Source organism: Caretta caretta, chromosome 1 (genome assembly GCF_965140235.1).
Source record: "Caretta caretta isolate rCarCar2 chromosome 1, rCarCar1.hap1, whole genome shotgun sequence".
NCBI lineage: Eukaryota > Metazoa > Chordata > Testudines > Cheloniidae > Caretta > Caretta caretta.
Window position 1 is genome coordinate 47,969,153 of NC_134206.1, and position 27,340 is coordinate 47,996,492.

Consider the following 27,340-nt stretch of genomic DNA (forward strand, 5'->3'; position numbering starts at 1 on the left):
ATGCACACTTTCAGTTAAACCGAGATGAAGGAAAACTGCAGAAGCCTGGGAGACGGAGGACTGGCAGAAGCAGCCTGTCACCGGCCACTAAATCCGTACTGGGAAGGAACGACAAAGAATACAAGGTATTAAAACCAAGAGGGAAGCTGTCCCTGTCCCGGGGGCTGTCCCACGCAGGTGTTCAGTGGGTCGGGGGTTAAACCCGAAACCCACGGTCCCCGGGGCAAATGCTGATGTATTCCCCCCTGGCCCCCGCAGAGACCAGAGCTTCCCAGCCTCTGTCCATCCGTCCTACTGACCTGACCTGACCGGACCGGCTGGGGGGGAGGGAGGCTGCATCCCCGGGGGGGGGAGGGGGGGAGTCTCCTCGTGTCGGGACCGGCCCGGCAGCAGGATCTGTCCCCCGTGGGGGGGTGTCTGTCCCTGTCTCGGCCGCTCCCCGGGAGGGGCGGGGGGGGCTCTCCCGGAGGAGGAGGACCAGGAAACCTCCGCTCCCTTCCCTGCCGCGGCAGGGGAGGGGGAGGCCGCCGCTGCCCGTGGAGGGGCGGGGTTTGCGACGTCACGCCCTCGGAGCTGCACGTGACCGTGCCCCACGCAATCCCCCGGCTTAACTGCGCCTGACCTTGACCGCTCGCTCCAGGGGCTGCCGCTTGTCACGTGCCGGCGGCGGGCGGAACTGACGCGCCGGAAGCTGGGCAGGCGCATGGGCCGGCCAGGGCCGGGGACGCGACTGGGACGTTGCAGCGGGCGCGGGGGCCTCGCGCTGCAGCGGCCGGTACGTAAGGGGCCGCTTGGGTCCTGCGAGCCTGCAGGGCCCGGGCCCACGCGCGCCTGGTGCTGGTGCGCGGCCCGGCGGCCTGTCTCGGCTCAGGGCGGCGTTTGTCTTTGGTTGCAGACACCATGGGCGCCCGCGGCGACGCGGAGTGCGGGGCGGGCCGCGCCCGCTGAAGGGGAGAAGCCGGGACCCGCTGTGCAGGCGTGAGCAGGTGAGGTGGAGCTGCTGCCGGGCCTGCCCGCCTTGCACAGCCCCCTGTGGTGGGGAGCCCGCGGGGAGATCAGCTGCTAGGTTGGGACCTGCTCCAAATACCGACCGTGTCTAGCGCGCCTCATCCGGTAAAGCTGCCGCGGCCGGAACGCGTGGGAACTCTGCCTTGGGTCGCAGCCTGGTGCGAGGATAAACTCCTTTCGGCTCCTTAGCACGCCTAGCTCCAGGAGACTAGTGCTGTATAGAGTGGCGCTGAAATATGACTACTTACTTCTGTGTAATTTCAAATGCCGACTGCATATTTCCTGTCAATCGCCATGTCCCATTCAAGGCCTTGCTTTTACTGTTCAAATTGTGTCAGCTGAACTGTGTCAGTGTTTTAATCCAGGTGCTACTACAGTTCCCATCATCAATGTGTAAAGGCTCCGTTATGTTCCCATCAGTGTACAGCATTCTGTGTCTCTCCTAGAATCCTTCCCTGGTCTCTGGACAAGTCTATACTGGGCTAGAAGTCAAGTCAGGGAATTTGTTCAACATAATCCCATCTGAATCCGTTTCTAAGGACTGGTCTGCACTTAGAATCTAGGCCAACCGAGCTATGTTGCTCAAGGGTGTGAAAAATTCACATCCCCTGAGAGAGAGTTAAGCTGACCTCAGCCACAGTATAGACGCCACTGTGTTAATAAAAGAATTTTTCCATCAATCTAACTACTGTCTCTCAAGGGGGTGGATTTACAACAGCAACAGAATAACCCCTTCTGTTGCTGTAGCAAGTATCTGTGCTATAGTGGTGGTGCTGTAGTGCTTGCAGTGCGGACACAGCCTAACACCCTCTCACTGGCTGTTGCAGATGGGGTAGAGTCTAGAATACCTTGACCGTGACAGTTTTGCCATAAAACGTATTAGATACCTCACTAGCTAGAATTATGTCCAGATGCTCTTTCTTAACCTCATGGATTGGGGTAATAAAATATGGGCATGCCTGCACTAAACCTTTTTCCAAAATCACCCACCTTTGGTCGCTCCAGCTGCAGTTGAGTACACTAGTATAAACTGGGCTGTTTTTACCACTGTGAACTAATCCTACTTGGACCAGGTCTAGATGACATGGCAATAAAATGCTTAATCCCTGCTTGTCCTAGCAGTCCCATAATTTCCCATGCTTACAAGCAATTTAGCAGTGTAGGTGGAGCTTCTGGGCACACTTAAAGCTTGTCTACGCTACCAAATTTTGTTGACAAAACTTATGTCATCACCCAAAAGTCGACAAAACAAAAATCGCCAAAGGGTGTTCATGCTTGCTCCCTCTGTTGACCGTTCATGTCCACATTGGGGACACCATCATCAACAGGGTGAGCAATGCACTGTGGGTATGTATCCCACAGAGGAGTGTTGTGGGAAGGAAGAGCTGACTGCTGCGTATCTTGGGATTCTCTCCGAGTTCTGCCACAGCCCCCTCAGCTGCCGAGAGCAGCATCATGACGAGCTCTATGAGCTCTCCGTGCTGAGGAAGGGCAAAGCAGCACAGCAGTCTGTCCCGCTCCCCTGCAGCAGTCGTCTGCCTGCTGCTGTGTTCCTAGCGCAGGGCAGAACAGGAGTGTGCCGATGATTTGCTCTTTGTATGCTCCCCAAATGGAGCAGCACACAGATAGTTCCTGGAGCTTTGAAAGGGGAGGGCAGCAGAGATCAAAACACTGAGCAGAGTGATCAGGGCAGGTATTGTGGAAGCCAGTTCTGTCCACAAAACAATCAGCAGTGTCTACACTGGCTTTTTGTTGACAAGGGAGGAGAAAATACAAAAGTCTCTCGTAGGGGTGGAAGTTTTTTGTTGCCAAAACTGGGCGTTTTTTGCGACAGAAGTGTGTACACTCTTGCTGTTTTATCGCCAAAAGAGAGTTTTTGGTGACAAAACTTGCTAGTGTAGACAAGCCCTTAGACTATTGCATGGTGTTGTGAACCAGTTTATACTGCAGTTCATTACAGTTCCCCAACCCCCAAATCTGTGTGAATCTACAATATATCTTGCAGGATCAAGGCCTGAGTTTGTCTTTTCCGAGAAGGAATCTTGATTCTGGGAGGCTGTTTGAACTGTAGTGTAGACAGCATAGGACAGGTCCTGTGTTATACCTTATGCAATAACAGTGTCATTCATTTTGCGCTTAAAGTAGATTGTGGTTATGTTCCTGAAGTTGCCATGTTTTAAAATATATTGTGATTAGAATAAACAATGTTAGTTGATGTCTGACTTCTTGTGTTCCAAGCAAAGGGAAAAAAAATTGAATTATCTGGTTTCCTTTTGGAAAAAAAATGAATATATAACTACTAATACGGTCAGCGTAAGTGTTGCAGTTTTTCCATTGGGGCTTTAATTGTAGTTTTACTTTCTATACCCTCTCCTTTCACCAATACCTTCTGATAGAGATTACTTTTAAAAATAAAGTGGGGGTGGGGGCAGGAAGAATAACAAGATCATTTGCAGGAAATTTATTCTTGGTATTCTTTTAACCTTGAGACGGTAGAGAGGAGAATGTCACAGATATTCGATGAACTGGTCATTGGGATCTTTGATGGAGATTCTTAGCCGAGGAATTGTACTTTGCCTGCAAGGGACTCTTAATTTGTAGATCTGGGGCTGAAACATTCCAACTAAGGACTTGTCAACACTACAAAATTAAGTCAACTTGAGTCGACATACAGCCACTGCGGTAACTAAAGTGATGGTTTATGTCCACACTTGTTCCTTCTGTTGGTGGTGCAGGTCCTCACCAGGAGTGCTTCCTCTGATTGAAGTGGGGCATTGTGGGATACAGACAGCTGGAGCCAGGCAGCCCTGGGGCTGACAACCTCAGCTGTAGGCATGGGGCTCACAGCTGTGAGCTGCCCCCATGCAGACAGCTGAAACTGAGCCAGCCCTAGGCTCAGTTTCACAGCAGGGAGCCTACCAGCAGTGAAATTGACATTTTTGTCAGTTTCACGGCTGCTGTTGTTACACACTTGGGCTCTGGCTCCCTTCACCATAGGGCTGACATCCCAAGCTGTTAGATCCATGTGGGGTTGACAGCTGGAGCGTGCTCCTCCGTCTCCGGGACTGACAGCCAGAACCAAAATGTGAAATAATAGCAGCCATGAAACTGAGAAGAATGTCCCTTTCACAGCTGGTAGGCTCCCTGCTGTGAAATTGAGCTCCAGCCAGGAGCCCTGCTGCTGCCTCCCAGTGAGGGATTGGGTCAGGGGAGGTAGAGAAGAAAGAGCCCAGATGGTGGCCATGATTGGGCTCTCCTCCTGCCCAGTCTGTCAGTGGGAGGAGGCAGTGGGGCTTCAGGCTATCATTGCTGGGGGGAGAACTCCCCCTGCTGGGGTTGACACCAGGAGCCCTGCTGCCACCTCCCAGTCAAGAGATTGCCTGGGGGGGGGGGAAATCCCAAGACTGACACCTCCTGGTGAGGGATTGGTGCGGAGAAGAGCTTGGGTGGTGATAGGGCTCAGGCTGTTCTCCTCCCCCTGCTCCCATCAGTCAGCTGTGGGGGAGGGAGGGCTCCAGCTGTCAGCCCCTTGGGACTGACCACCAACGGCTGATGTAACTAATGCATTGTCTACACAGACATTGCATCACCCTAACAACATCAACTTAAGCACTACGCCTCTAATGGAGGTGGAGTTATTTTGGCGTGATGGGTTACTTCTGTGGAAGCAGCATTGTAGTGTAGACACTGACCTTATTAGGTTGACATAAGCTGCCTTAGGTCAGCCTAACTCTGTAGTATAGACTAAGCTTCAGTATCCTACATTGCAGAATAAACTCCTCTTGCTTCTAAAACAAAGAAACTGAGGTAATAGTTTTAAAATGCAAACAGTATATTTGTTAAAAAAAAATTTCAGCTTACAATGGTTGTTACTATTTGCAGATATATTTGATATATATTGAGACATAAACTATGACTTAAGAATTTGTTTTTTAAAAAAACAGTCTTTAAAGTGTGTTAGTCTTCTTGTGGTGTGTGTGGGGGGTTTTTGGTTTTTTTTTTTAATGCAGGGTCTGCTTATATCGGTGTAGAAAAAGCTAGGTTTAGCTCAAGTACCATGTTTGGCAAGTGGTGTGTGCCGGTGCTGAGCAGGAAAGAAAAGAGAACAGGGGATTAAAAATGAGGCCTCATGAGTCTGAAAATACATCATGTAGGTGCCCTCTAGTTCTGTTTTTGTGATATTGAGGTGATTGTGAGACTGGGACAACACAGTTTACAACATTAAAGTATAACCATTTCTAAGTAGTCTTTTCCACTGTGCATCATGTCAGCAGCTGCCAATTTTTATCCAGTACACCAGCCTCTCACATGGAATTGCCAATGTCTTATGAGGAGGCCACTCCAACATCACTGCACAGATTTAAATGCGTGAGCAGCTCAGCTGATGTTACTTTGTTTTATTTGGTTTTGCACGCTTTGAAGGGGGGAAGAATTGCAGATCCCACTCTGTTAGTTCTGCCTGCCCCATCCTAAAAAGATATTTATAGTTAAAATATATTGTGATCACTCTTAAATGTATAATAAATAGCATGGGCACACACATTTTAGTGCATCATTGCTGTAGATGGGTTGTTGTGATTTGCCTGAGTGATGTACATTACAAAATAGCATTTCAGTATTTTGGGGGTTTTTTAAAAAGGGGGTGGTGGTACTGGATGAGGAGGTACACAAGAAGCTTTTGAACCTGAAGTTTCTTTTTGAGAAAAGTGGAACACTGATTAGATAAGGACTTCCACTGAGGTAGACGTCAACATTTTTTAAGCTAAGAGGTAAATACTGATGAAAACAAAATAGGTAATATGTATTTTTTTAATTATTAATCAGAAATATCTAGATGTCTGCAAGTCTGGTCAAGAATTTCTTAAGAATTACAGGGTTTAGAGGGGTTTTTTAAGATGAAGTTCTAGAAAGATAATGCTATCAGTCGGGGAGCATGACTAAATTATAGATCTCTGAGCCAGTCAGGAAGCTTTTATTGGTATACATGCTCTGGTTAACATTTTTCCAGGCTTTAATATTGATCTTGGGAGGTAAACAGTTGAAAATTACTGACATGTGACTTTTTTTCCCTGTATGTAACAATGATAAATCCATGAAAGCATGTACCTTGGTAATATTATGCCACTGGATGGAGAGTTGGAGAGCTGGGCTTGCTATGTAGTCCAGCAGAGCTGCCCTCTTCTTAATTCATTAAGATCTTATCTTGAGTGAGTCCAGCAATGTGTTATTTCTTATACTTTTCTGATCATAGTTCATTTTTGAGCCCAACGTTCTCCACAATATGTATATGCTTCAATTTCATATAACCGATGCTTGTGTTCTTCAGAACTGCTGTTATGGAGTTGAAATAGAGAATAAATGCTTTTATGGCCTGTAGTTGTACTTTCTAAGTGATGGTCCTGACAGCTCTCACCTCACAAGCTAAATGATTTTTGGTCTGGATTGGTATTTGGATGAAACGCCAAAGAACCCTTAGGTGCTGCAGGAAGTGGAGTTGGTGATTTAGTAGATAGCACCTTTTTCCTCTGAGTCAGAAATAATGAGTGCCCCAGCGTGGTAGCTGTGGGGGGCACTGTGCTGTTGGAATGTCATGTTTCAGATGTGACATTGAAGAATAAAAATAGCTCTGGAATGAGAGAGGGTGTTAACCTCCTTGACCTGGACAAAATCCAATGTAGGTAGTTATTTCACCTACCTGAACTTTTACGGAAAGTTTAAAGGGATATGATATTTTGTTTACATTTGGTCTAGTCCTGCACCTACTGAACTCAGGGAATTTTCAGTTAACTTTTGTGGGCACAGTACTGGGCCCTTGTTGTCTAAATTGCTGTGGTCTGCTACCTTTCATCATAAACATGGCTGAATTTCACTGTTGGATTGAAGTGATTTCCACATAAATATGTCAGCGTAAGAGCTAAATTATGCTTTCTGATGTGTGTATGTGGCTTATACTGAACTCTGCCCACAGAAAGTTCTTCTGTGGGAGATTGCCTATATGTATGAAAAAGGCAAAATTTGGCCCTACGCTTGTGAAGTTATTTGAGATGAAAGGTGCTGTATCAATAGTAAAATCTTACTCCCTGTTGTAAGATGTGAGATAGTATTATTATTGTAGCAGTGTTGTTGAATTACTATGTCAGAAAAATCCAGATTTTGGCAACATTCAGAGTTGCTTTCTGCAGTTAGGAGGCAAACAGTCACATTTGGAGGAACAACTTCTTATAGTTTATTATGAACCCAAATTAAATTTAGCATTTGGAAAGCCCATAGCAGATCTTTGATGCTCCTCGCTTGGTGAGCAACAACAATGTGAATTCTTTACATCTGCTAATTCTGATGTCAATCTGCACATTTAGCATAGTCTTTTCCCACTTAGGACCTGATCCTGCAAATTGCTCTCCCCAGGCAGACCCTTATGTTTGGGCAGAGCACTGCACTTTTGAAGTAAGTAGGGCACTGCATGGGTCCCAGGGTTAGCCACATGGAGAAGTGTGCAAGACAGGGCCTAAAATTATTCATCTATTTTGCAATTAATATGAACATCACATTTAGCACCATGATTTCTCAAAGAAAATATAAAATATGCTTTAATCTTAATTCAGATTTTAAATCAAAATTAATACAATTTTCATTTAACTGTTTGTATTCACTTCTTATTTTTCAGAGTTCTTTGAAAAATCCTTAGTGGTCTTGACAATGTTACAAGTGACATAAATTAGCCTGTGGCACAGAATGATGGATTCCCAGAAGACTGGAAATGGTTTGCAAGTGATTGGACAAGGGACTGGTATAGGGATATCTGCACTCCACATGGTGGGGTATTTGGGAAAAGTCAGTTGAAACTTATTTTTCATGTGTGCAAAGTTCATTTTTTCTCTATTTTTGAGAGATTTTAAATTGGTCTTAATTTTACAAAAAACTTTTTATAAATTATTTTTCCACGGAAATCTTATAGCAATGGCGAAAGATTGTTCTGTTTTAAATACATTTCTCTTTGAATTTGTTTACTGGCATTCTTTTCAAAAGCATTTGATCTAGTCCTTTGAAAATCTGTGATTTGTCTTTGAGAGTTCAGAGTTTATATTCACTGGCCATGAATAACTTTGTTCAGTGCAAATAAAATGAATACCATTTCAATACATAAGGTATTTTGTGTAAAAAGCTTATGAAAATTCTTATTTAAAATGATAGCTGGGGACAAATTAATTTAGAACTCTCCATTTCCTATGTATATTTTATTTGCTATGATCAAATCCTAAAGTGTCAAGTTTAACTTTTGAATTACATAGCTCCTGCATTATGAAAAAATACAATTGTTTTTCAGTGCTGTCATTTATACCTTACTGTTTAGGAACAGCGTATCATTGTATGCACTTTATTTTTTAGAACTGTAATTCTGCTGTAGTAACGTCAGATGACTGCTGCCCAGCCTGCAAAGAGAAGGGCCAGATACAAGCTTTACGGACTTACCGCATTAGTTTTCAAGAGTCTATTTTCCTTTGTGAAAATCCACAGGTATTATATCCTTTTTCTATGTTGTTGGATTGCATATAGACCTTTATCTTTTAGCAACCCCATCCTCTAAATCTGAGCATTTGATAGCTTTCAATGGTGCCCACAGCCCAACACATCTCAGAATCAGGCCCCTATGAGTTCATATGCTAGACAGTTATCCACATGTGATTAGACAGAGCTAGCATGTCTTTATGTACTAACTGTCTAGGCACAATTCTTGAAACTACAGGAATTACATGAAAAGAACAAAGGGTAGTTTGTGAGACAAGGCATCCTATTTAGTACTAAATACATATGTATGAAACAAATTACAAAAGCTATTGTTTTGTGTTCCACATTTCCAGTATTCCAACACAAAGGAGGGAAGATGGGAGGCTTATATCTGCAGGGGGTGAATTGCAAATAATTTGGTAACAAGTGTAGATATCCACACTTCCAAGTATTTTTGTTTCTTTTTAAGTTTAGTTGAATTTCCTTTTTTTTTTAATAGTTGGGTATGGTTGGAGTTGTTGGTGTGGGGGTTGTTCTTGTTTCTTTACAAGCTACAGTGGTCTTGTGAGGATTGTTACCCATAAGTTAATTGAATGTACCCTCAAATATAATTTCTCGTTAAAGTTGTAAATTCAGGCTTTCTTTTTAAATAGTTGTAAGATGGGACTGGAAGAGCAAAGAGCTCGAGTCATTTTCCAGCTTCTGAAGGTCTGCAGGAATAGTTCTTCTCCTTACAATATAGGAGATGGGATCCTTTCCTGGGAATATTATGAGGTCTGTGGGGAAGAAGGTGAAATGAAGAGAACTAGGAATATAGAGAGAGTATTATATTGGTTATTGACATTAATCAAGGTACCTTCTGTTAGTACGCAATCACTTTATGAGAACTATCAGAATGCACTTCCAGTCCTCATGCATATGTTGATTTCTGTGATAACATGTCAATGTACAAATGTTTTGTGTTCATTTGAACTGCATTGTTTGTATTAATTTCTACATTTTTTCACCCAAAAATGCTTTATAAATATCATTGTAATCTTCTTTCCTCCCTTCAGTGCATCTACCCTCTGGGCTATAAACCATTAAACAGCATAATAATTCCTGCTGATTCAGAAAATCATCAAACTCAGTGTACTCAGAGAAAAAGGAAGATTTTTGAAATCAGTCCTGCAGCTTCCCCCATTGAATCATATTCAAAACAAGCTAGGACTAACAACAATTTGATAGATGCTGAGCACACTTTAAATACTGATCTTGTTCTCAAGTATAATGGATATAATTTATGTATGACCCAGCCATGCCTACCTGATTTATCACAGGATGATCAGCAGAAACCTAATAGGACGGCTGAGTCTCTGGAGCATAATGTGGACGTGGCAACTGTTATCACTGTTTGTGGTGCACAAGAAAGTCCTGACTCTAATTCCAAAACACAGCTTTTGCCAGATTCTGAACTTTGTTCAATAAAATCTGAAATCTTGCATGGAGACAGCAAACCTTCATTGTTCATGGGGCATTTGTGTCTTCAGTGGAGGAACGTCTATGCTCTATGTTGGTTAGATTGTATTCTGTCAGCATTGGTACACTTAAAAACTTTAAGGATTGCTGTGACTGAAGCGTGCACTGAAGAATCTGTAATCCAGAGGCTGTTTACAAAATATAACCAAGCGACTGCACTCTTGAATGCCTGCCAAACAAATAAGCTAAAAGGTCAGTAATTTTGTTTGTCTTTTCATTTCAAAATCCTTTGAATGTAAGGAATATTGATACAAGTCTACAGAGGAATTTGTGTGTATGCAGAAGTTTTCATTCCCTTCTATTTCAAGGTTGCCAAGGGGTAGTTGCAATTTGTTGTTATGGAACTCAAGATAAAAATGTAATTTTCCCAGCAGGTCCTCGGTAACTAGCGAAACTATGCAAAGGCATCTCTGCACATTATGTAAGGGTGAATATGCACCCTCTCTAAAAGCAGATATTTGAGGGCAGGTCTGCATTTCAAAGCTAGGTCATCTTTGGGTATGTCTTCACTACCAACATTAAAGCACTGCCACAGTCTCCCAGCTCTGTGGGGGAAAAAAACCACCCCATGAGGGGAGTAGCTACCAGCGCTGGTGCACTGTCTACACTGCCACTAAAAATTGCAACCCTCAGGGGTGTGTTTTTTCACACCCCTGAGCAAGAAAGTTTCAGCGCTGTAAAGTGGTAGTGTAGACAAGGCCTTAGCTACATCACTCAGGGCTGTGAATAATTTCATGGCCTGTGTGATTTAGTTAAGTTGATCTGTCTCCTCACTCACTCAGTCAATGCAGCTAGGTCAATGGAGGAATTCTTCAATAAACCTAGCTGTGATGCTGTATGGAATCTGGGGGACACTTTAGGATATTATGAATACAAATGTAAAATTGCCATGAGTTATGCTAGATATGCCATGTAAGATATCTGCAAAAAGTTATAATTTGCCCGATACGATGATCTTGTTAAAGTTTGTATCACCTTTGTATTATGAGCTATAGATATATATGTATATATTTTAAACTTGTGCTGTGCTTCTGGGTGACACCCCCAGACAGTTTGGCATCAGCACTGCCTATCCTGCCTGATTGTCCATTAAGGACCATCAGCTACACAATTGACCCATTTGAGAGACGGCAAGAGAAAGACCTCCATGACTTAGCAAGGCATGCATGGGCATGCCTATGGAAAGAAAAGGCTTCCAAGCCATGTGCTGGGCAACTTGTGTTTGAAACGAAGCTCAAGCCCCATGGCAGAAGACTATAAAAGGCAGCAGCATCTTCTCCAATCTAATGTCTTCAATCCTACTTCTTACCTATGGAGAAACTTTGCTACAAATTGAAGCACTGAACAAAGGACTGAATGACCCATCCAAGCTGTGGATGTAGTCCAGAGGGACTTTCAAGCTAGCAAACTCACCAATACTGCTAGAAACATGATATATGGACTTTGAAGTCTTTGTATGTATGAGACTGCTTTAGCATTTAACATCTTTCTTTTTATTTTTTCTTTATAATCGTTTTACTTTTAGACACTAAAGGATTGGCTGGCAGCATGGTATTTTGGGTAAGATCCAAACCTATACTAACCTAGCAATGTGGCTGACCCTTTGGGGTCAGAAGAACATTTTTGTATATGTGAGCAGAGTTTAAAATAACTTCTCACTATACTGGACCAAGGTGCTGATTTGGGAGCCAGAGAACTGGAATGCAATAAGTGTGCTGTATGATTTCTTTTCCTGCTTCTTGGTAACCAGTGTGGGTGATCAGAAGCGCAGTTTGTGACTAGTGGGGGAGTTTAACTTCAGTGTTACCCATTAGTCTTGAGTGTCCACTCTCCCTTTTGCAGCCTGCGCTGACCTTTGGCATTTCCAATGCGGGCTGCCCCCAGGCACCATCAGGTCACATTGGCATGGTCTGGCCAGGATCCACAGAACCAAATCATTTGGGTTTTGGATCACAACCCCACACTATTCCAAATTTGAAATTTAAAACTCAGAGTGTTAAAGGTTAAAGTTAGTCACAATGAGTGATCCACAATCAAAACTGTGAGCCCTGAGATTCAGCATCTTCAGCATGAGAGAGAAATGGTGGAACTTTGGGCGCAAGAGAAGCAAGCCTTGGCCCAGCTGGAAGAAGTTGAGGAGAGAGCCAGGCAAGCTGAAGAGAGAGAATCTCACGGGAGGTGAATGGAGCTGCTGCAAGCGGAGACTGAATTTGCCAGACTTAAACTCCAAATTGAAGTGAAAAAGAACAGCAGAAACTGTATCATTCTGAAAGTCCAGTTTCTAATGATGTTGGTATATTTAATAATGATGTGGTAACTGTTTAATCAGGGTAATGGCCTATCCCAATTTAGGAAAAGTATGAAGGTAAATCCACTGATCATCTGTAACTAACGGAGATTTGTGAGGGGGCTGGTATATGATGCTAAGCGGTTGTATTAACTAGGTATGCTATAACAAGGAAGAGTGTATCTAGCCTTGAGATTGAAAAATAGCGGTTCGTCCAGTCAGAAAAGCCGTTTACATGGTGAAGAAATTTCTGAATATGTCTATCTCAGAAGAGAGTTTTGGGATTAGATGAAGAGCAGAAAGTTTGAAGTCCTTACTTTAATTATGGAGGCTCTGGTCTTGACTCCAAAGTTAAGTTCTGTTTTGCACTTAAAGCAACATTTGTTCTATATGACACATATAGCATGCCCTTCTCGTATTTTACAGCACTTGGAGTACAGAATTAATTTAATAGCCTGACTTCATTATGTAAAGAGTTGTCACTTTGGATGGGCTAGCACCAGCAGGAGAGTGAATTTGTGTGGGGGGGTGGAGGGTGAGAAAACCTGGATTTGTGTTGGAAATGGCCCACCTGTTGATCACTTTAGATAAGCTATTACCAGCAGGACAGTGGGGTGGGAGGAGGTATTGTTTCATATTCTCTGTGTGTATATAAAGTCTGCTGCAGTTTCCACGGTATGCATCCGATGAAGTGAGCTGTAGCTCACGAAAGCTCATGCTCAAATAAATTGGTTAGTCTCTAAGGTGCCACAAGTACTCCTTTTCTTTTTGCGAATACAGACTAACACGGCTGTTCCTCTGAAACCTGTCATTATGCAAGGCACTGCATTTAGCCGTATGGAGTGGAAATCTATCAACTGCATGAAAAAACTTGTACAGATACAGACAGACATCATCTTCCTTTCCAAATGCAAACAGATGGACATCGTACCAAAAGGACTGAAGGTAAAAAATCCATTACAATCTACATACCACACAGACTATGCTGACAGCTTGTGCCTCACGCTCTCAAAGAAACTGCGGAATCACCTGATCAAGATCCTCTACAGCAAACAGGGAAAGATTAAGAATGAGCTCTCAAAAATGGATACTCTCATAAAGAACCAACCTTCCACACAAACTTCCTCGTGGCTGGATTTTACTAAACTAGACAAGCCATTTACAACGCACACTTTGCTTCTCTACAAAAGAAAAAGGACACTAAACTTTCTAAACTACTACATGCTACAAGGGGCCACAGCAATGGTTCCCTCACCCCACCTAGCAATATTGTTAACCTATCCAACTATACTCTCAGCCCAGCAGAAGCAGCTGTTCTATCTCGGGCCTCTCCTTCTGCCCCTCCACCCCCACGAACATGATACAGTTCTGTGGTGACCTAGAATCCTATTTTCGACGTCTCCGTCTCAAGGAATATTTCCAAAATACCTCTGAACAACATACTAATCCACAGAGGTCTCCCTGCCAACACTACAGAAAGAGGGATTCTAGATGGACTCCTCCTGAAGGTCAAAACAGCAGACTGGACTTCTACATAGAGTGCTTCCGCCGACGTGCACGGGCTGAAATTCTGGAAAAGCAGCATCACTTGCCCCATAACCTCAGCCATGCGGAACGCAATGCCATCCACAGCCTCAGAAACAACTCTGACATCATAATCAAAAAGGCTGACAAAGGAGGTGCTGTTGTCATCATGAATAGGTCGGAATATGAACAAGAGGCTGCTCGGCAGCTCTCCAACACGAGTTTCTACAAGCCATTACCCTATGATCCCACTGAGAGTTACCAAAAGCAACTACAGCATTTGCTCAAGAAACTTCCTGAAAAAGCACAAGATCAAATCCACACAGACACACCCCTGGAACCCCGACCTGGGATATTCTATCTACTACCCAAGATCCATAAACCTGGAAATCCTGGGCGCCCCATCATCTCAGGCATTGGCACCCTGACAGCAGGATTGTCTGGCTATGTAGACTCCCTCCTCAGGCCCTACGCTACCAGCACTCCCAGCTACCTTCGAGACACCACTGACTTCCTGAGGAAACTTCAATCCATCGGTGATCTTCCTGATAACACCATCCTGGCTACTATGGATGTAGAAGCCCTCTACACCAACATTCCACACAAAGATGGATTACAAGCCGTCAAGAACACTATCCCCGATAATGTCACGGCTAACCTGGTGGCTGAACTTTGTGACTTTGTCCTTACCCATAACTATTTCACATTTGGGGACAATGTATACCTTCAGATCAGCGGCACTGCTATGGGTACCCGCATGGCCCCACAGTATGCCAACATTTTTATGGCTGATTTAGAACAACGCTTCCTCAGCTCTCGTCCCCTAAAGCCCCTACTCTACTTGCGCTATATTGATGACATCTTCATCATCTGGACCCATGGAAAAGAAGCCCTTGAGGAATTCCACCATGATTTCAACAATTTCCATGCCACCACCAACCTCAGCCTGGTCCAGTCCACACAAGAGATCCACTTCCTGGACACTACAGTGCTAATAAACAATGGCCACATAAACACCACCCTATACTGGAAACCTACTGACCGCTATTCCTCCAGCTTTCACCCTGACCACACCACACGATCCATCGTCTACAGCCAAGCTCTGCGATACAACCGCATTTGCTCCAACCCCTCAGACAGAGACAAACACCTACAAGATCTCTGTCAAGCTTTCTTACAACTACAATACCCACCTGCAGAAGTAAAGAAACAGATTGATAGAGCCAGAAGAGTTCCCAGAAGTTACCTACTACAGGACAGGCCTAACAAAGAAAATAACAGAACGCCACTAGCGGTCACCTTCAGCCCCCAACTAAAACCCCTCCAACGCATTATTAAGGATCTACAACCTATCCTAAAGGATGACCCAACACTCTCACAAGTCTTGGGAGACAGGCCAGTCCTTGCCTACAGACAGCCCCGCAACCTGAAGCAAATACTCACCAACAACCACGTACCACACAACAGAACCACTAACCCAGGAACTTATCCTTGCAACAAAGCCCGTTGCCAATTGTGCCCACATATCTATTCAGGGGACACCATCACAGGGCCTAATAACATCAGCCACACTATCAGAGGCTCGTTCACCTGCACATCCACCAATGTGATATATGCCATCATGTGCCAGCAATGCCCCTCTGCCATGTACATTGGTCAAACTGGACAGTCTCTACGTAAAAGAATAAATGGACACAAATCAGATGTCAAGAATTCTAATATTCATAAACCAGTCGGAGAACACTTCAATCTCTCTGGTCACGCAATCACAGACATGAAGGTCGCTATCTTAAAACAAAAAAACTTCAAATCCAGACTCCAGCGAGAAACTGCTGAATTGGAATTCATTTGCAAATTGGATACTATTAATTTAGGCTTAAATAGAGACTGGGAGTGGCTAAGTCATTATGCAAGGTAGCCTGTTTCCTCTTGTTTTTTCCTACCCCCCCCCCCCCAGATGTTCTGGTTTAACTTGGATTTAAACTTGGAGAGTGGTCAGTTTAGATGAGCTATTAGCAGCAGGAGAGTGAGTTTGTGTGTGTATGGGGGTGGGGGGGATGTGAGAAAACCTGGATCTATGCAGGAAATAGCCCGACTTGATTATGTAAAGAGTTGTCACTTTGGATGGGCTAGCACCAGCAGGAGAGTGAATTTGTGTGGGGGGGTGGAGGGTGAGAAAACCTGGATTTGTGCTGGAAATGGCCCACCTGTTGATCACTTTAGATAAGCTATTACCAGCAGGACAGTGGGGTGGGAGGAGGTATTGTTTCATATTCTCTGTGTGTATATAAAGTCTGCTGCAGTTTCCACGGTACACATCTGATGAAGTGAGCTGTAGCTCACGAAAGCTCATGCTCAAATAAATTGGTTAGTCTCTAAGGTGCCACAAGTACTCCTTTTCTTTTTGCGAATACAGACTAACACGGCTGTTCCTCTGAAACCTAGAATTAATTTTGAGACCCTACAAGAAAATCTGTTTTGAGTTTAGAAAAATAATTTGAAAACCATTACTTAATCTGAGGCCATGAGCATTAAAATGTCTTCATTGTTTTATGGTATTGCATGGCATCGCTACAGCACAGAGCTAAGCTTGTTTGGGTACTCTAACTGTATGTTTTTCACTTGAACGTCTGGATTTTTAAGTGTGGCCTTAACTCTGAATTTTCCAGGATTATAATGCTTGGTTTGGGAATATTTACAACATCCCTATAATATTTTTTTTACCCTTAAATTACAGATACATACTCTCAACCTTCACTTAGGCCATTATTATGCTAGCGAGCTTCCAGCGGCACAAATGTACTGATGCAGCTGCACCACTGTATGTTCACTCATGGAGCCACTGTGTGCTCTCATCAACATAATTAAGACACCTGCACCAAGCAGTGATAGCTATGTTGGCAGGAGAGCATCTCCTGTCGACGTAGCGCTGTCCACGCCGCCGCTTTTGCTGGTGTAACTTATGTTGCTCAGAGGGGTGTGTTTTTCACACCCTGGGCAATGTAAATTATACCAACAAAAGTACTAGTGTAGACATAGCCTTAATCTAACAATGTTTTTTGCTTGACTATTTAGATTACACGTGAATTAAACATATTTACACAGGCTATAGACAAGATTCATTTAAAATATTCCATTGAGTAGATCATAGTAGAAATTTGATTCCTTTAAGTAGTTAGATAGCTTTTACATCTTCTAATGTAATCTTTTACAAATCACCTAAGTAAAAGAACTTTAACTATTGTCATCCAAATGTTGTGGGTAAACAAATGTTAATAGAAAATGCATTGGTTTGCAGTGAATTGATTTGTGTATGTGGTATATAATATGAATTAGATTTGATTTTTTTTTTCTGGCTGAATCTTTTTTCTTTAGATGTTCTTCCAAAAGCTGAGTTGCATCTAAATGAAATCAGAAATGTGATATTTGCTCAACTTCAACCTCAGCTTAAATGTGAAATGGGTAAGTAATTTTCCAGTTCTGTGAATGCAGAGATTGCTGTTGTCAGTACTTAAAATGCATTCCATAAGAAAATGAATACAAACAACTTGTCTCCTGGGGGAGTAATCAGGGGGGCAAGAAGCATGGGAGGCGGGGGCCAGGCCACTTTTGGCTGTTTGGGGAGGCTTATGCTCAAATAAATTGGTTAGTCTCTAAGGTGCCACAAGTACTCCTTTTCTTTTTGCTGATGTAGTTAATTGTTAGTATCTTTCATGCTCCATCACTCAGTGAGCAGCTGTTTGATATCTTGTCTCTGTTCCCTTCTTTCCTATAGTGCCTGTACCTACAGGCCCACAAGAATCTTTCTAAGTGCATGCAGAGATGAAAAACACTTGTGGTTGTGCAAAGGGCAAGCAGAAATTTAATTTGCAAAAAGCAAAACCTGTTTCTTGTATGAACAGAACACTTATGCAACTTTGGGGAGTGGGGAAGATCTTTGTGTAAACACTTAAGTTCCTACAATTGTAATTTTTAGGCGGTGGGAAAAATTGAGAATAGTATATAACATACATACTTGTATATATGTAGAAGAACAGTATAGCTTCAAGGTCTTAAGAATCCTTTTACATTTGGGGGGGGGGAGGAAGGGGCTGTCATTCTGCTATGTACTCTGCTTAAGTGGGATGTCCTCCAGGGACTTGCTGTAGGGTTAATAACACTTAATGACAATGACTGCCGCTAATTGGGAATGGTAATTCCATTAGTGCTTGAGAGGAAGTGCAGCAGACTATCAAAAAAGCATTGAAACTGACTATACATAGTACTGTCAAATGCACGAAGTAACCACACTGAGAAGCAGAGAAATCTTTTTCCTCTAATATTTTAGTCGGTCATTTTAGAGCTTTTGACTGGAAAAAAAACCACCACTGAAAAGAAATGGGGTGGGGAAGAAGTGTAGCGAGGATGACTAATACAGGTGACGTGATACAAAATGGGCACAAACTTAAACAAGCAGATTAAAATATAACAGATACTTGATTAACCTAGGGTCCCTGGGAGATCTGGTGGTAGAGCATGGAACTCTTTATAAGATATGGAAACATAGTAAAAGTAATTTACTGCCGCCCCCCCCCCCCAAAAAAAAAAAAGCTGCAGTGGTTTTATGAAAGCGTATGTTTTGAGATCCAAAGCTACAGCAGAACAGCATGTGCATAGAGCAGAGGTGGGCAAACTACAGCCTGCGGGTCCCTTCTGCCCGGCCCCTGAGCTCCTGGCCTGGGAGGCTAGACCCGGGCCCATTCCCTGCTGTTCCCCACCCCTCTCCCCTGCAGCCTCAGCTCACTGCGCCGTGGCGCAATCCTCTGGGCAGCGGGGCTGTGAGCTCCTGGGGCAGCGCAGCTGCAGAGCCCGGCCTGACCCGGCCGCCAGCCACCAGTGCTCGAGGCAGCACAGTAAGGGAGCAGGGGGGGTTGGATAGAGGGCATGGGAATTCAGGGGAGGGGCGGGGGTGTGGATAGGGGTTGGGGTGGTCAGAGCAGGGAACGGGGGGTTGAATGGGGGCAGGGGTCCCGGGGGGCAGTCAGGAAGGAGGGGGGGTTGGATGGGTTGGCGGGGGATAGTCAGTGGCAGGGGGTTGGATGGGACAGGAGTCCCTGGGGGGGGATATCAGGGGGGCAAGAAGCATGGGAGGCGGGGGCCAGGTCACTCTTGGCTGTTCGGGGAGGCACAGCCTCCCCTAACTGGCCTTTCATACAATTTCCAAAACTTGATGCAGCCTTCAGGCCAAAAAGTTTGCCCGCCCCGGCACAGAGGCTGCTAGATCCTCTTTCCTGCCTCCCCAGTTATAGGTAGGACTAGATGATCTCCTGAGGTCCCTTCCAACCCTGATATTCTATGATCGAACTCTGGATGGATGCTCTGCAGCAGAAAGCTGGCAGAGCAGCAAAGTTCTCCCCATTCTATAGGCTTTGTGTGGCTTGACATCCTCCTATCCTCTGTGGAAAGTGCTCACAGCAACTTGGCTTAAATTAGCAAATTGTTAACAATTGCACGTGTTCATTTGTTTTTCATAATATTAGAAATAAAATTCAGAGTTAAGGCTGCATGTCGCATGTGAAGAGCATAATTGACTTGTGCAGATGCTAATTTTTTTCCATTCAGCTGATCTCCATTTTCTTCAGACCTTAGTTTAAGGGGGTGTATTATTCTTTTGGTAACTATAGCTGTACCCATGAAGTTATTCCAGTCATATCTCATTTACAGTGGGGATCAGATTATAGCCTTGCAAATTGACATAGCATTCTAAGGTATAATCCTGTCTTCCCTCTCTCTCTTTTTTTTTTTCCTTTGAAGGTAAGAAGGAAAGTCCAGTATTTGCATTCCCTCTGCTTTTACAAAAGGATCCCCAAGTCGAGACACTTTTCCTGCATTCTTTTTCATGGATGTTTGAATGTTTACATTGTGGCTACAGCCACCAAGACAGGTTAGGTTTTTACCTAAGCCTCATTTATTTACATGTATTATTGTACTTTCAGTCTTCACTTAATAAATATTTTTCTTCAAACCAACCTTGTGCACAAAGTGTATACATTTGGTAGGAAAGGAAGAATTGTGATAGTGAAGTTATCTGGTCACCATTTTCAAAGGTCTGCATTTGCAAACGGTTTCCAGGTGGTGTATGGTATAATAGCTACTGACACAATTGTATCCTATGTAAAAAAGAGAAATAACTGGTGATTCTGTTCTCAAATGCTGACTTTTTGGTGTTGACTGCTGTAAATCTCTCACATTGCTGCTGTTCTAATGAATAGCATGCCAGACATGACCAATAAATAGGTATATCTTTCACGGTTAAATAGAATTAATTCATCTAAATTGCATAAAGTCAGAAATGTAAATCTGATCCTTAGTCATATAATTGAACATTTGAAAGTGTCCTCTACTCCTTTTGGTGTTTTAAAATGTTAGACAGATGTGATGAGGTTCCTCAAGGTCATCTAAATGGCAGTTGTATTTAGTGTAACACATCAAAGTGTCCTGAATGGTTATGCACTCTGTAAAAACATATTCAGGAATTTCTTTAAAGCCATGTTTCATTAGGGTATAAATTGACATTCAAAGTGGCGAAAAAATGAGTCGCAGAAAATACATTGTTCCATTTTATTATAGTCTGTATAAAGGATTACTGATTGATATTGATGGGCAGATTGAGGCAAATTGAGTTTATATTTATCCCACTGGCAGTGCCAGGGATATCAGTGGGATTGTGCCAGGTGTAAGTCGACACTGCATGTAGCCTGTTAATTTGTGACCTCTCTTTCTGGTAAATGCTAGTATTTTTTTCAGTAGCTCAGGTAGACAACTGATCGAATTTTATTTTTCTTCTGTCCAGGTGTAGGAAGACACTAACAACATTTACAAATATAATCCCTGACTGGCACCCACTTAATGCTATTCATATTGCTCCATGTAATAATTGTAATGATAAATCTCAAAGAAGAAAAATGATTTTGGAAAAGTAAGTTTGAATCACTTGAGATCTTGAATATAAAATCTTAATGTTTAAATCTACACATGATGAACTTAATGTCAGTGTTCTGTCACCTTTATGACATGTTGAGAGACACTGAAGAGCAAGTTTCCACTAAATGTTCAGTTACCCAGGTTTGAAATCATTCTGAAAATTCTCACAGATGTTGTTAGAAATCTTTAATATATGTGGAGTATTTTTGTTCAGTTTAGCACGCTAAGCAGACCTTTCATTTGAGCCAAGTTGTAAAGCCCAACACTGAATATCAGTCTTTCCAGAGCATCTGGTATTGAGGGATGATAAAACTACCACTTTATAACGTTCAATGTTTTCATCTGACTTGTGGTTGTCAGCCTTCCAGGTTTGGCAGAACTCTTATTATTTTGTCTTTGTCCCAAAACATTTTCTTTATAGTTTTTTTTCCCCCTCCAAAGCAAATTAAGCTGTAAGATGACACCTCTATTTCACTAAAAGCTTATTATGTATTAAAATTGGAGTGCCCTGTTCCTATGAGCTCCCAGCCATTTGTGTATAATTTGTAAAGCAATCTTAAATTAATAAACAGCAGTAGAACAGTAATGCACTGAGCGAACTACCATTCTCAAAATGCATTGCTTGTGATTTCATTAATAGCTTGAGCCACTGTTTTATTCCAATAAAATGTTTTGTATCTTTATCAGAGTACCATCAATATTTATGATACATTTCGTAGAAGGTTTGCCACATAACGAGCTGAAGAACTATTCGTTTCAATTTGAAGGAGATTTCTACCAAATAACAGCTGTTATTCAGTATCAACAAGATCCAAAACACTTCAAAACCTGGGTTTTGAATCCTGATGGTAACTATTACAACTTTATTATCATCATAGATAAAGCTGCCTCTGTTACTAATTTTGGGGTTATCATAATCACTGTACTGTCTTAATAGATAATTTAAAGGTTTTCTTTTGTGTATAATCTAAATTAGGTATTAAATATTTGCAAATATGTTTACATTCTTTGGGGGTTTTTTAACTCTGATTTGACTGACTCAGTAATTTGCTGCTATACTTACTGTTAACTTCATTGGAAAAAGTCAATTGGATGTGATCATTTTCTCATCAAACTTTGGTAAAATTACAAGAAACATAATCTGGGCACACTGTTAGTTCTTGCGGGTGTTCAGATTACATGGATATTACATAGTAGTGTAGTAGAGTCAGCCGCCTCCTGAACGCCCCCTTGTGACGAGCTTGCTGTGCAGGTGCCCAGACTTAATTTCTCTCATTGTTTCCTCAAACTCAAAACACAACCCAAACACTTCCCTTCTGGGGGTAAAATGTATTTAGTCCTCTGGGTGCACACTGGTCCTCCAGGCCCATCCCAGTTGAGTGTCTGTCTCTCTCTCTCTCCCCCCTCCTAGGTAGGGAGTCCACAGCTCTCCTTCCCAGAGGCAGATCCTCAGACAGCAGCCACTCCCAGGCTTTACCTGGCTAGAGTTCAGCTTCCTGGCTGTGACTTCTCAACTTCCCTAGTGTTAGGATCTTCAATGCCAAAGCCTTTTTCACTTGCTATAGTTTGATACAGCTTCCTGAGCTTCCCCTTCTGCTTTTTATAGGGCAGTCACATGATCTCTCCCAGGTGTGACTCTTTCAGTAATGAAGGTTGGCTGACCCTAGGCCTCCAGCCCTTAAGGGGCAAGCTACCCTGTTACAGATACCAGATGTCTCTTTGTGGGAAAAGCAAGTTCCCATGGGACTCACAATGCTGTCAATGCTCAGTTTCTTCCTCCTGAATTTTGCATTTCTTTTAAGAGTAACTAGTAAGTTGCTGTTTTGATTTGTTGAACTATAGAGTACAACCCATAAGGAACTCCCAAAATTCAAAGAGAAAAAATAGTTGATTATTTTGGTCCTCATGGAAACCTGCTTCTACAGAGGGAGGAGAGAGAAGAGATCATTTTAATCAAAACATCCTTGTCAGCTGAAAAGTTGTCCATTTAAATTGAACTCTTTTTTTTCTTCATGCAACTCTGGCAGAGGATGAGAAACATCCCACTAACCGTCAATAAATTTAGGATATGTCTGCACAACAAAAGCTGTCCACCGGCTAGCCTACCTAATGAGATCCAATCTAGTATGGGAACCGTAACCATGAAGGCAGCTCAGTGTGCACTTCAGTGCAGGTTGTACAAGCCTGGCATAGCCCCTGGGTACGTACTCTGCTCGCTAGCCCACTCTGAAGCTCATGGTGTACTGTCTCCAGTGCTGCCGTTATCCACGCTAGCTGGATTCAAACTAGCTAGCCTGTGCACAGCTTTTGCTGTTCACACTATGCAATGCGTACACACTTAAGGTATCTCGCTTTAGAATCCTTACTAAAAACATTATATAAATTTTTGTAACTGTTGGGATGCTTGGGAGGGAATTATCTATATGATCAGTTTCTCCCTTAAGCCCCTTCCCCACATCTTTATGAAAAATAATTCCCCAAATTCTCTTTTAATGAGAGAGGTCTATATGTCTGGTCTGTCCATATATTCTCAAACAGTATGTCAGTATCACTATCTTGGCCATGAGCATCAGTGTGGCTAAGGAAAAAGTTACTTTCCATCTTGGTGATGTTACTAGGAATTCTGTTGCTTCAGGTGGCCTAGTTAGAGTGGAAGACCCCCAACTTTTCTTTGGGGAAAGTGAGGGAACAAATAAATCCACTTCATTCACCAGGGTGTATGTAGCATTGTCAGGGAAAGAGTTAAAAATGGGTGTTTTTGGGTCTCAAAAGAGTAATGATCCGAGTTTCAATGGCCATTGTGTATCTTTGAGCCTCTAAACTATTCATTTTTTATTTTTCAGAAACTTGGCTTGAATGCGATGACATAAAAGGTCCATATTGTGAAAGACGTGAAAAATTTGAAGTTCCTCTTTCAGAGATTCACATTGTCATCTGGGAAAGGAAAGCATCCCAAGTGCCAGATAAAATGAGCTATCAGGTCCAAAGTGTAAAATCTGAAAATCTTCCTCTTAATGATGCACAGTCAAGTTCTTCTCAAGTGTTGCATCGTGATGGTGATAATGCCGTAGACGAAATAACTACAGTATTTCACAAAAAGGAGATTGTGAGCATTCCTGTTAATGAACAACAAAAAGTGGCCAGAGATGATGATGAAAATAGCTTGCTTTCTGGCTTAGAAAATTTGGCAGCTGATGATGTTATAACGCTGACACTTGTAGAAATTCAAGTTGATTCTGAAGGTAAACCACTGGACAATGGACAGACTGTGGGAAATCACCTAATTGCTGAAACCGGCTTGCTGAAAGAGCAGGAGTCAGCTTGTTCCGATCACACTCCATGTACAGAAGACGTTTGTAGTCCAACTACGTCTACCAACATGTGCACACCACCTGAAAATGCCTGTATTTCCTTACATCTTGAACAGTTGAACCTAGCAAATATTGCCTCTGCTGTTCCCACCAGAAACCATTGTAGTGACTCGTCCGCGCCATCACAATCTCAAGAGGCAGAGGCCAAGGCTAACCCAGTCAACACTGAGAATATCGTGTTAAATCCAGAACTCTTGCAGAATAAGAAATTAGCATTAATGGAGAATGTTATGCAGAAATCCTCTAACACCAGAAACACAAGCAAAATTGTAGCAGACTCTCAGGCTGCAGCTTTGTCTGCTACAAATAATTCCACCCAGTCTTTGCATAAAGATCAAAAGAGAGGATTTGTAGGAAGTTGGGTAAAGGGGTTCTTAAGCAAGCATAATACCTTTATGCCTTCAAGTGCCTCAATTCATCATCATAATAAGAAAAGTTACAAAAATCCTTCTTTACTAAGAGCTGCTGACTTGCACCTCCCTACTAAGGGGGCAGCTAATTTTGGTGGCTTTCAAGCCAAAGGTACAAGCAAAACAACTGAGGAGGCGCCTAAATCAGCTGTTTGTCAAGGTGCAAATATTCCTCCTTTGTTAACAAACATCACTGGTCCTTCTGTACATGCTCGTCTCCCTGCAGTAAACCCTGTAGTTGATGGTCCACCTTTGAATAAGTCTGGAATTTCATTGGGCACCTGGAGTGAAGTAATTCAACCCAACACCCCCATCTTTAGTTCCAAACCTCGCCATGGTGAAAATGGAAATCACAAATCTGATGTGAAGGATAAAGAATCGGATGCCAAAACTCACAAGCTTCGTTTAAAACTGCTTAAAAAACTGAAGGCTAAAAAGAACAAGTTGGCTTCACTTGATAGGCTGGCAAAGACTCAGATGTGTAATGGAAGCTCTCCAAATAGAGATGTAGAAGATCTGTTACAATTTGGATCTCATCATGAAAGTGAATCAGTACAGAACTTATTGAATGAACTACAGTATCAGATTGATGTTGCAGACAGTGAATCTGTATATAGTACAAACTCCAACATGTCACTATGCAGTAGCCAGAGTAATGCAGCGTTTTTAGCAGACTTACTATCTCCTCCTTCGATTGTTGCTTCTTCAGAGCTTCCAAAAGATGAAGATGAGTGTAGATATTTGGAAATGGTGGATAGCAATACTGCAGTACCAGTGCATAGTGCGAGAACCAACCCCACATGCATCACTGTGACAAGAGAAGACCATAATTATTACAGTCCTGTAAAAGAAAGCAAGTATGAAGGTCATACAGACTCACTAATGAACAAATCCTGCTTGAAAAGACTTTCCTTTGAAAGTCCCACAAAGGAAGATTTCCTTGAAGACCTGTTCTCCTCCACAGTGTTGAACTCAATAGCAGGAGACATAGATTTACCTCATTTTGATGAAACTCTATTTGAAACTTGTTGAATTGTTGTAATATTTGTTTTTAACATTTGAGAATTTTGTATATCAGCTTTCATGCAAAGTACTATTAAATTATTTTCAAACTAGTTTATTTGCACACTGGCTGTACTTGAACATTTTAATCTGAAGTATTTGCTTCTTACGTTTCTTTGTGGCTGTTGAATAAGATTTTTAGTCTTTAACTTTCTCAGTTATTTAATTGGAAGAGTTAAGGATCTTTTACAGAATCTTTTAATGAACGTTAATCTTAATTTTTTTCCCCTGCTTCAATGTGCATTTGTGTTAATTTAGAAAGGTGAAAATAACACGCATTCAGTTTTCTGGACCACAGGAGTAATACCTATAAATTACTGCATTTATAACTATAATTTCAAACTATCCGGATTCCTGATGTCTGTTTTACATTATTTTGCCTACTGTTTAACATTTCAAGGGTGTTCTGCAGAGTTCCTTTACCATTGTCACAGCTGCTGTTTTACAAGATCTACCTGTGTAAATGCTACTCAAATTCAGCTTGAAAGAGGGATTTGAAAGCAGAGACTTCCCCTTATAAGGTGATGGCGCCTCTTAGGGCTTACCTTCTGGGTAAACAAGAGCATAACAGTGCACACCTTACTTAGGGTTTGGCCATGCATTTGCAGCACCAAATAACATTTAACATATGGCATCAAATTTTAATGGTTGTATATAACACTTAAAATATCCTTGTAAGTTAATATTAAAAAAAAAAAATTCACTTCTGCAAATCTACTTACCAGATAATTATGCTATCTAAGGAATTATCTTTTAAATGAGGAATCATTTCTCTCATCACTGACTTTTCGCAGCTGGATCTCGTGAGTGAGTTTGTTGCCACTGATGGGAGTCATACATTCTCTCTCACTGAACTGAGGCTATTCCATTCCCTAATTTGGTCAGATGTATGTTTTTCAGACATGAAAAATAAAAAATATTTAATACTGCTTTTTTAGTAGTGTGATGAAGTGAGGCTGTTAATGTTTCCTCTGAATATTGTAGGGGTGCCTCAGTTTCCCCTATGCATTTCTTAAGTCTCTCTCAGTGGTGGGATAAGGGGGTGTAATTGTTGCAGAGCAAAGGGCCAGTGTACATAAATGGCTGACACACTGTCTCCTGGCAACTGATGGCCTGGGCCCTTCCCCCTGCAAGGTAATAACTAAAGGGTTGGAGAACAAAAGAATCAGGTGACCTCCTGGCCTGGGAAAGGGACAAAGTCAAGAGGAGGAGGGGCTGGAGGATGAGTCAGGTTGGGGCTGGCTGGGGATGTGGAGTGAAGTGCAGACGTGGTTGTCTGGCTCACTGCCCCCCAAAATGGACCTAGCTGAGGGGTCTTGTTCTCTGTACCTACAAGCTCTGTTTTAGATCATGTTCCTGTCCTCTGATAAACCTTCTGTTTTACTGGCTGGCTGAGTCATGTCTGACTGCGAAGTTGGGGTGCAGGACCCTTTGGCTTCCCCAGGACCCCGCCTGGGCAGACTTGCTGCTATGGGAAGCGCACGGAGGGGCAGAGGATGCTGAAGGCTCCAAGGTCAAATCCAGGAAGGTGGAGGCTGTGTGAGCTTTTTGCCCTGAAGACAGTCTGCTCACAGAGAGGAGACTTCACCAAAGTCCTGACTGGCTTCGTAGGGAGCAGTTCCAGAGCATCGCCCGGGGACTCCGTGACAAGTAGTACCCTAAATACTACATTCATTGTATTCCTGAACCCA

General features: G+C 42.7%; 1 protein-coding gene and 1 long non-coding RNA gene across 9 annotated transcripts in view; one reads left to right on the forward strand and one right to left on the reverse strand.

Annotated features, from left to right (window-relative positions):
* LOC125635297 (uncharacterized) overlaps positions 1–704 on the reverse strand; it is a 46,978-nt gene extending 46,274 nt beyond the window's left edge. The window contains exon 1 of the long non-coding RNA XR_012668108.1: positions 623–704. This is a non-coding gene — a long non-coding RNA (uncharacterized LOC125635297). The remainder of the gene's footprint in view (positions 1–622) is intronic.
* USPL1 (ubiquitin specific peptidase like 1) lies at positions 25–25,702 on the forward strand. Of its 8 annotated transcripts, none has more exons than XM_075127722.1 (9): positions 25–125; positions 896–986; positions 8,395–8,523; positions 9,570–10,224; positions 17,219–17,305; positions 19,637–19,766; positions 20,676–20,801; positions 21,494–21,654; positions 23,650–25,702. In XM_075127722.1, exons 1-9 carry the CDS (start codon positions 25–27, stop codon positions 25,617–25,619), a joined length of 3,450 nt encoding a protein of 1,149 aa, XP_074983823.1. In that variant the 3' UTR covers positions 25,620–25,702. The 8 variants fall into 8 exon arrangements, with proteins under 8 accessions (XP_074983823.1, XP_074983836.1, XP_074983828.1 ...); XM_075127727.1 differs by lacking the exon at positions 25–125 and adding an exon at positions 685–775 and having other exon boundaries at positions 896–7,839; XM_048846800.2 differs by lacking the exon at positions 25–125 and adding an exon at positions 691–775.
* The last annotated feature ends 1,638 nt before the right edge of the window (positions 25,703–27,340 follow it).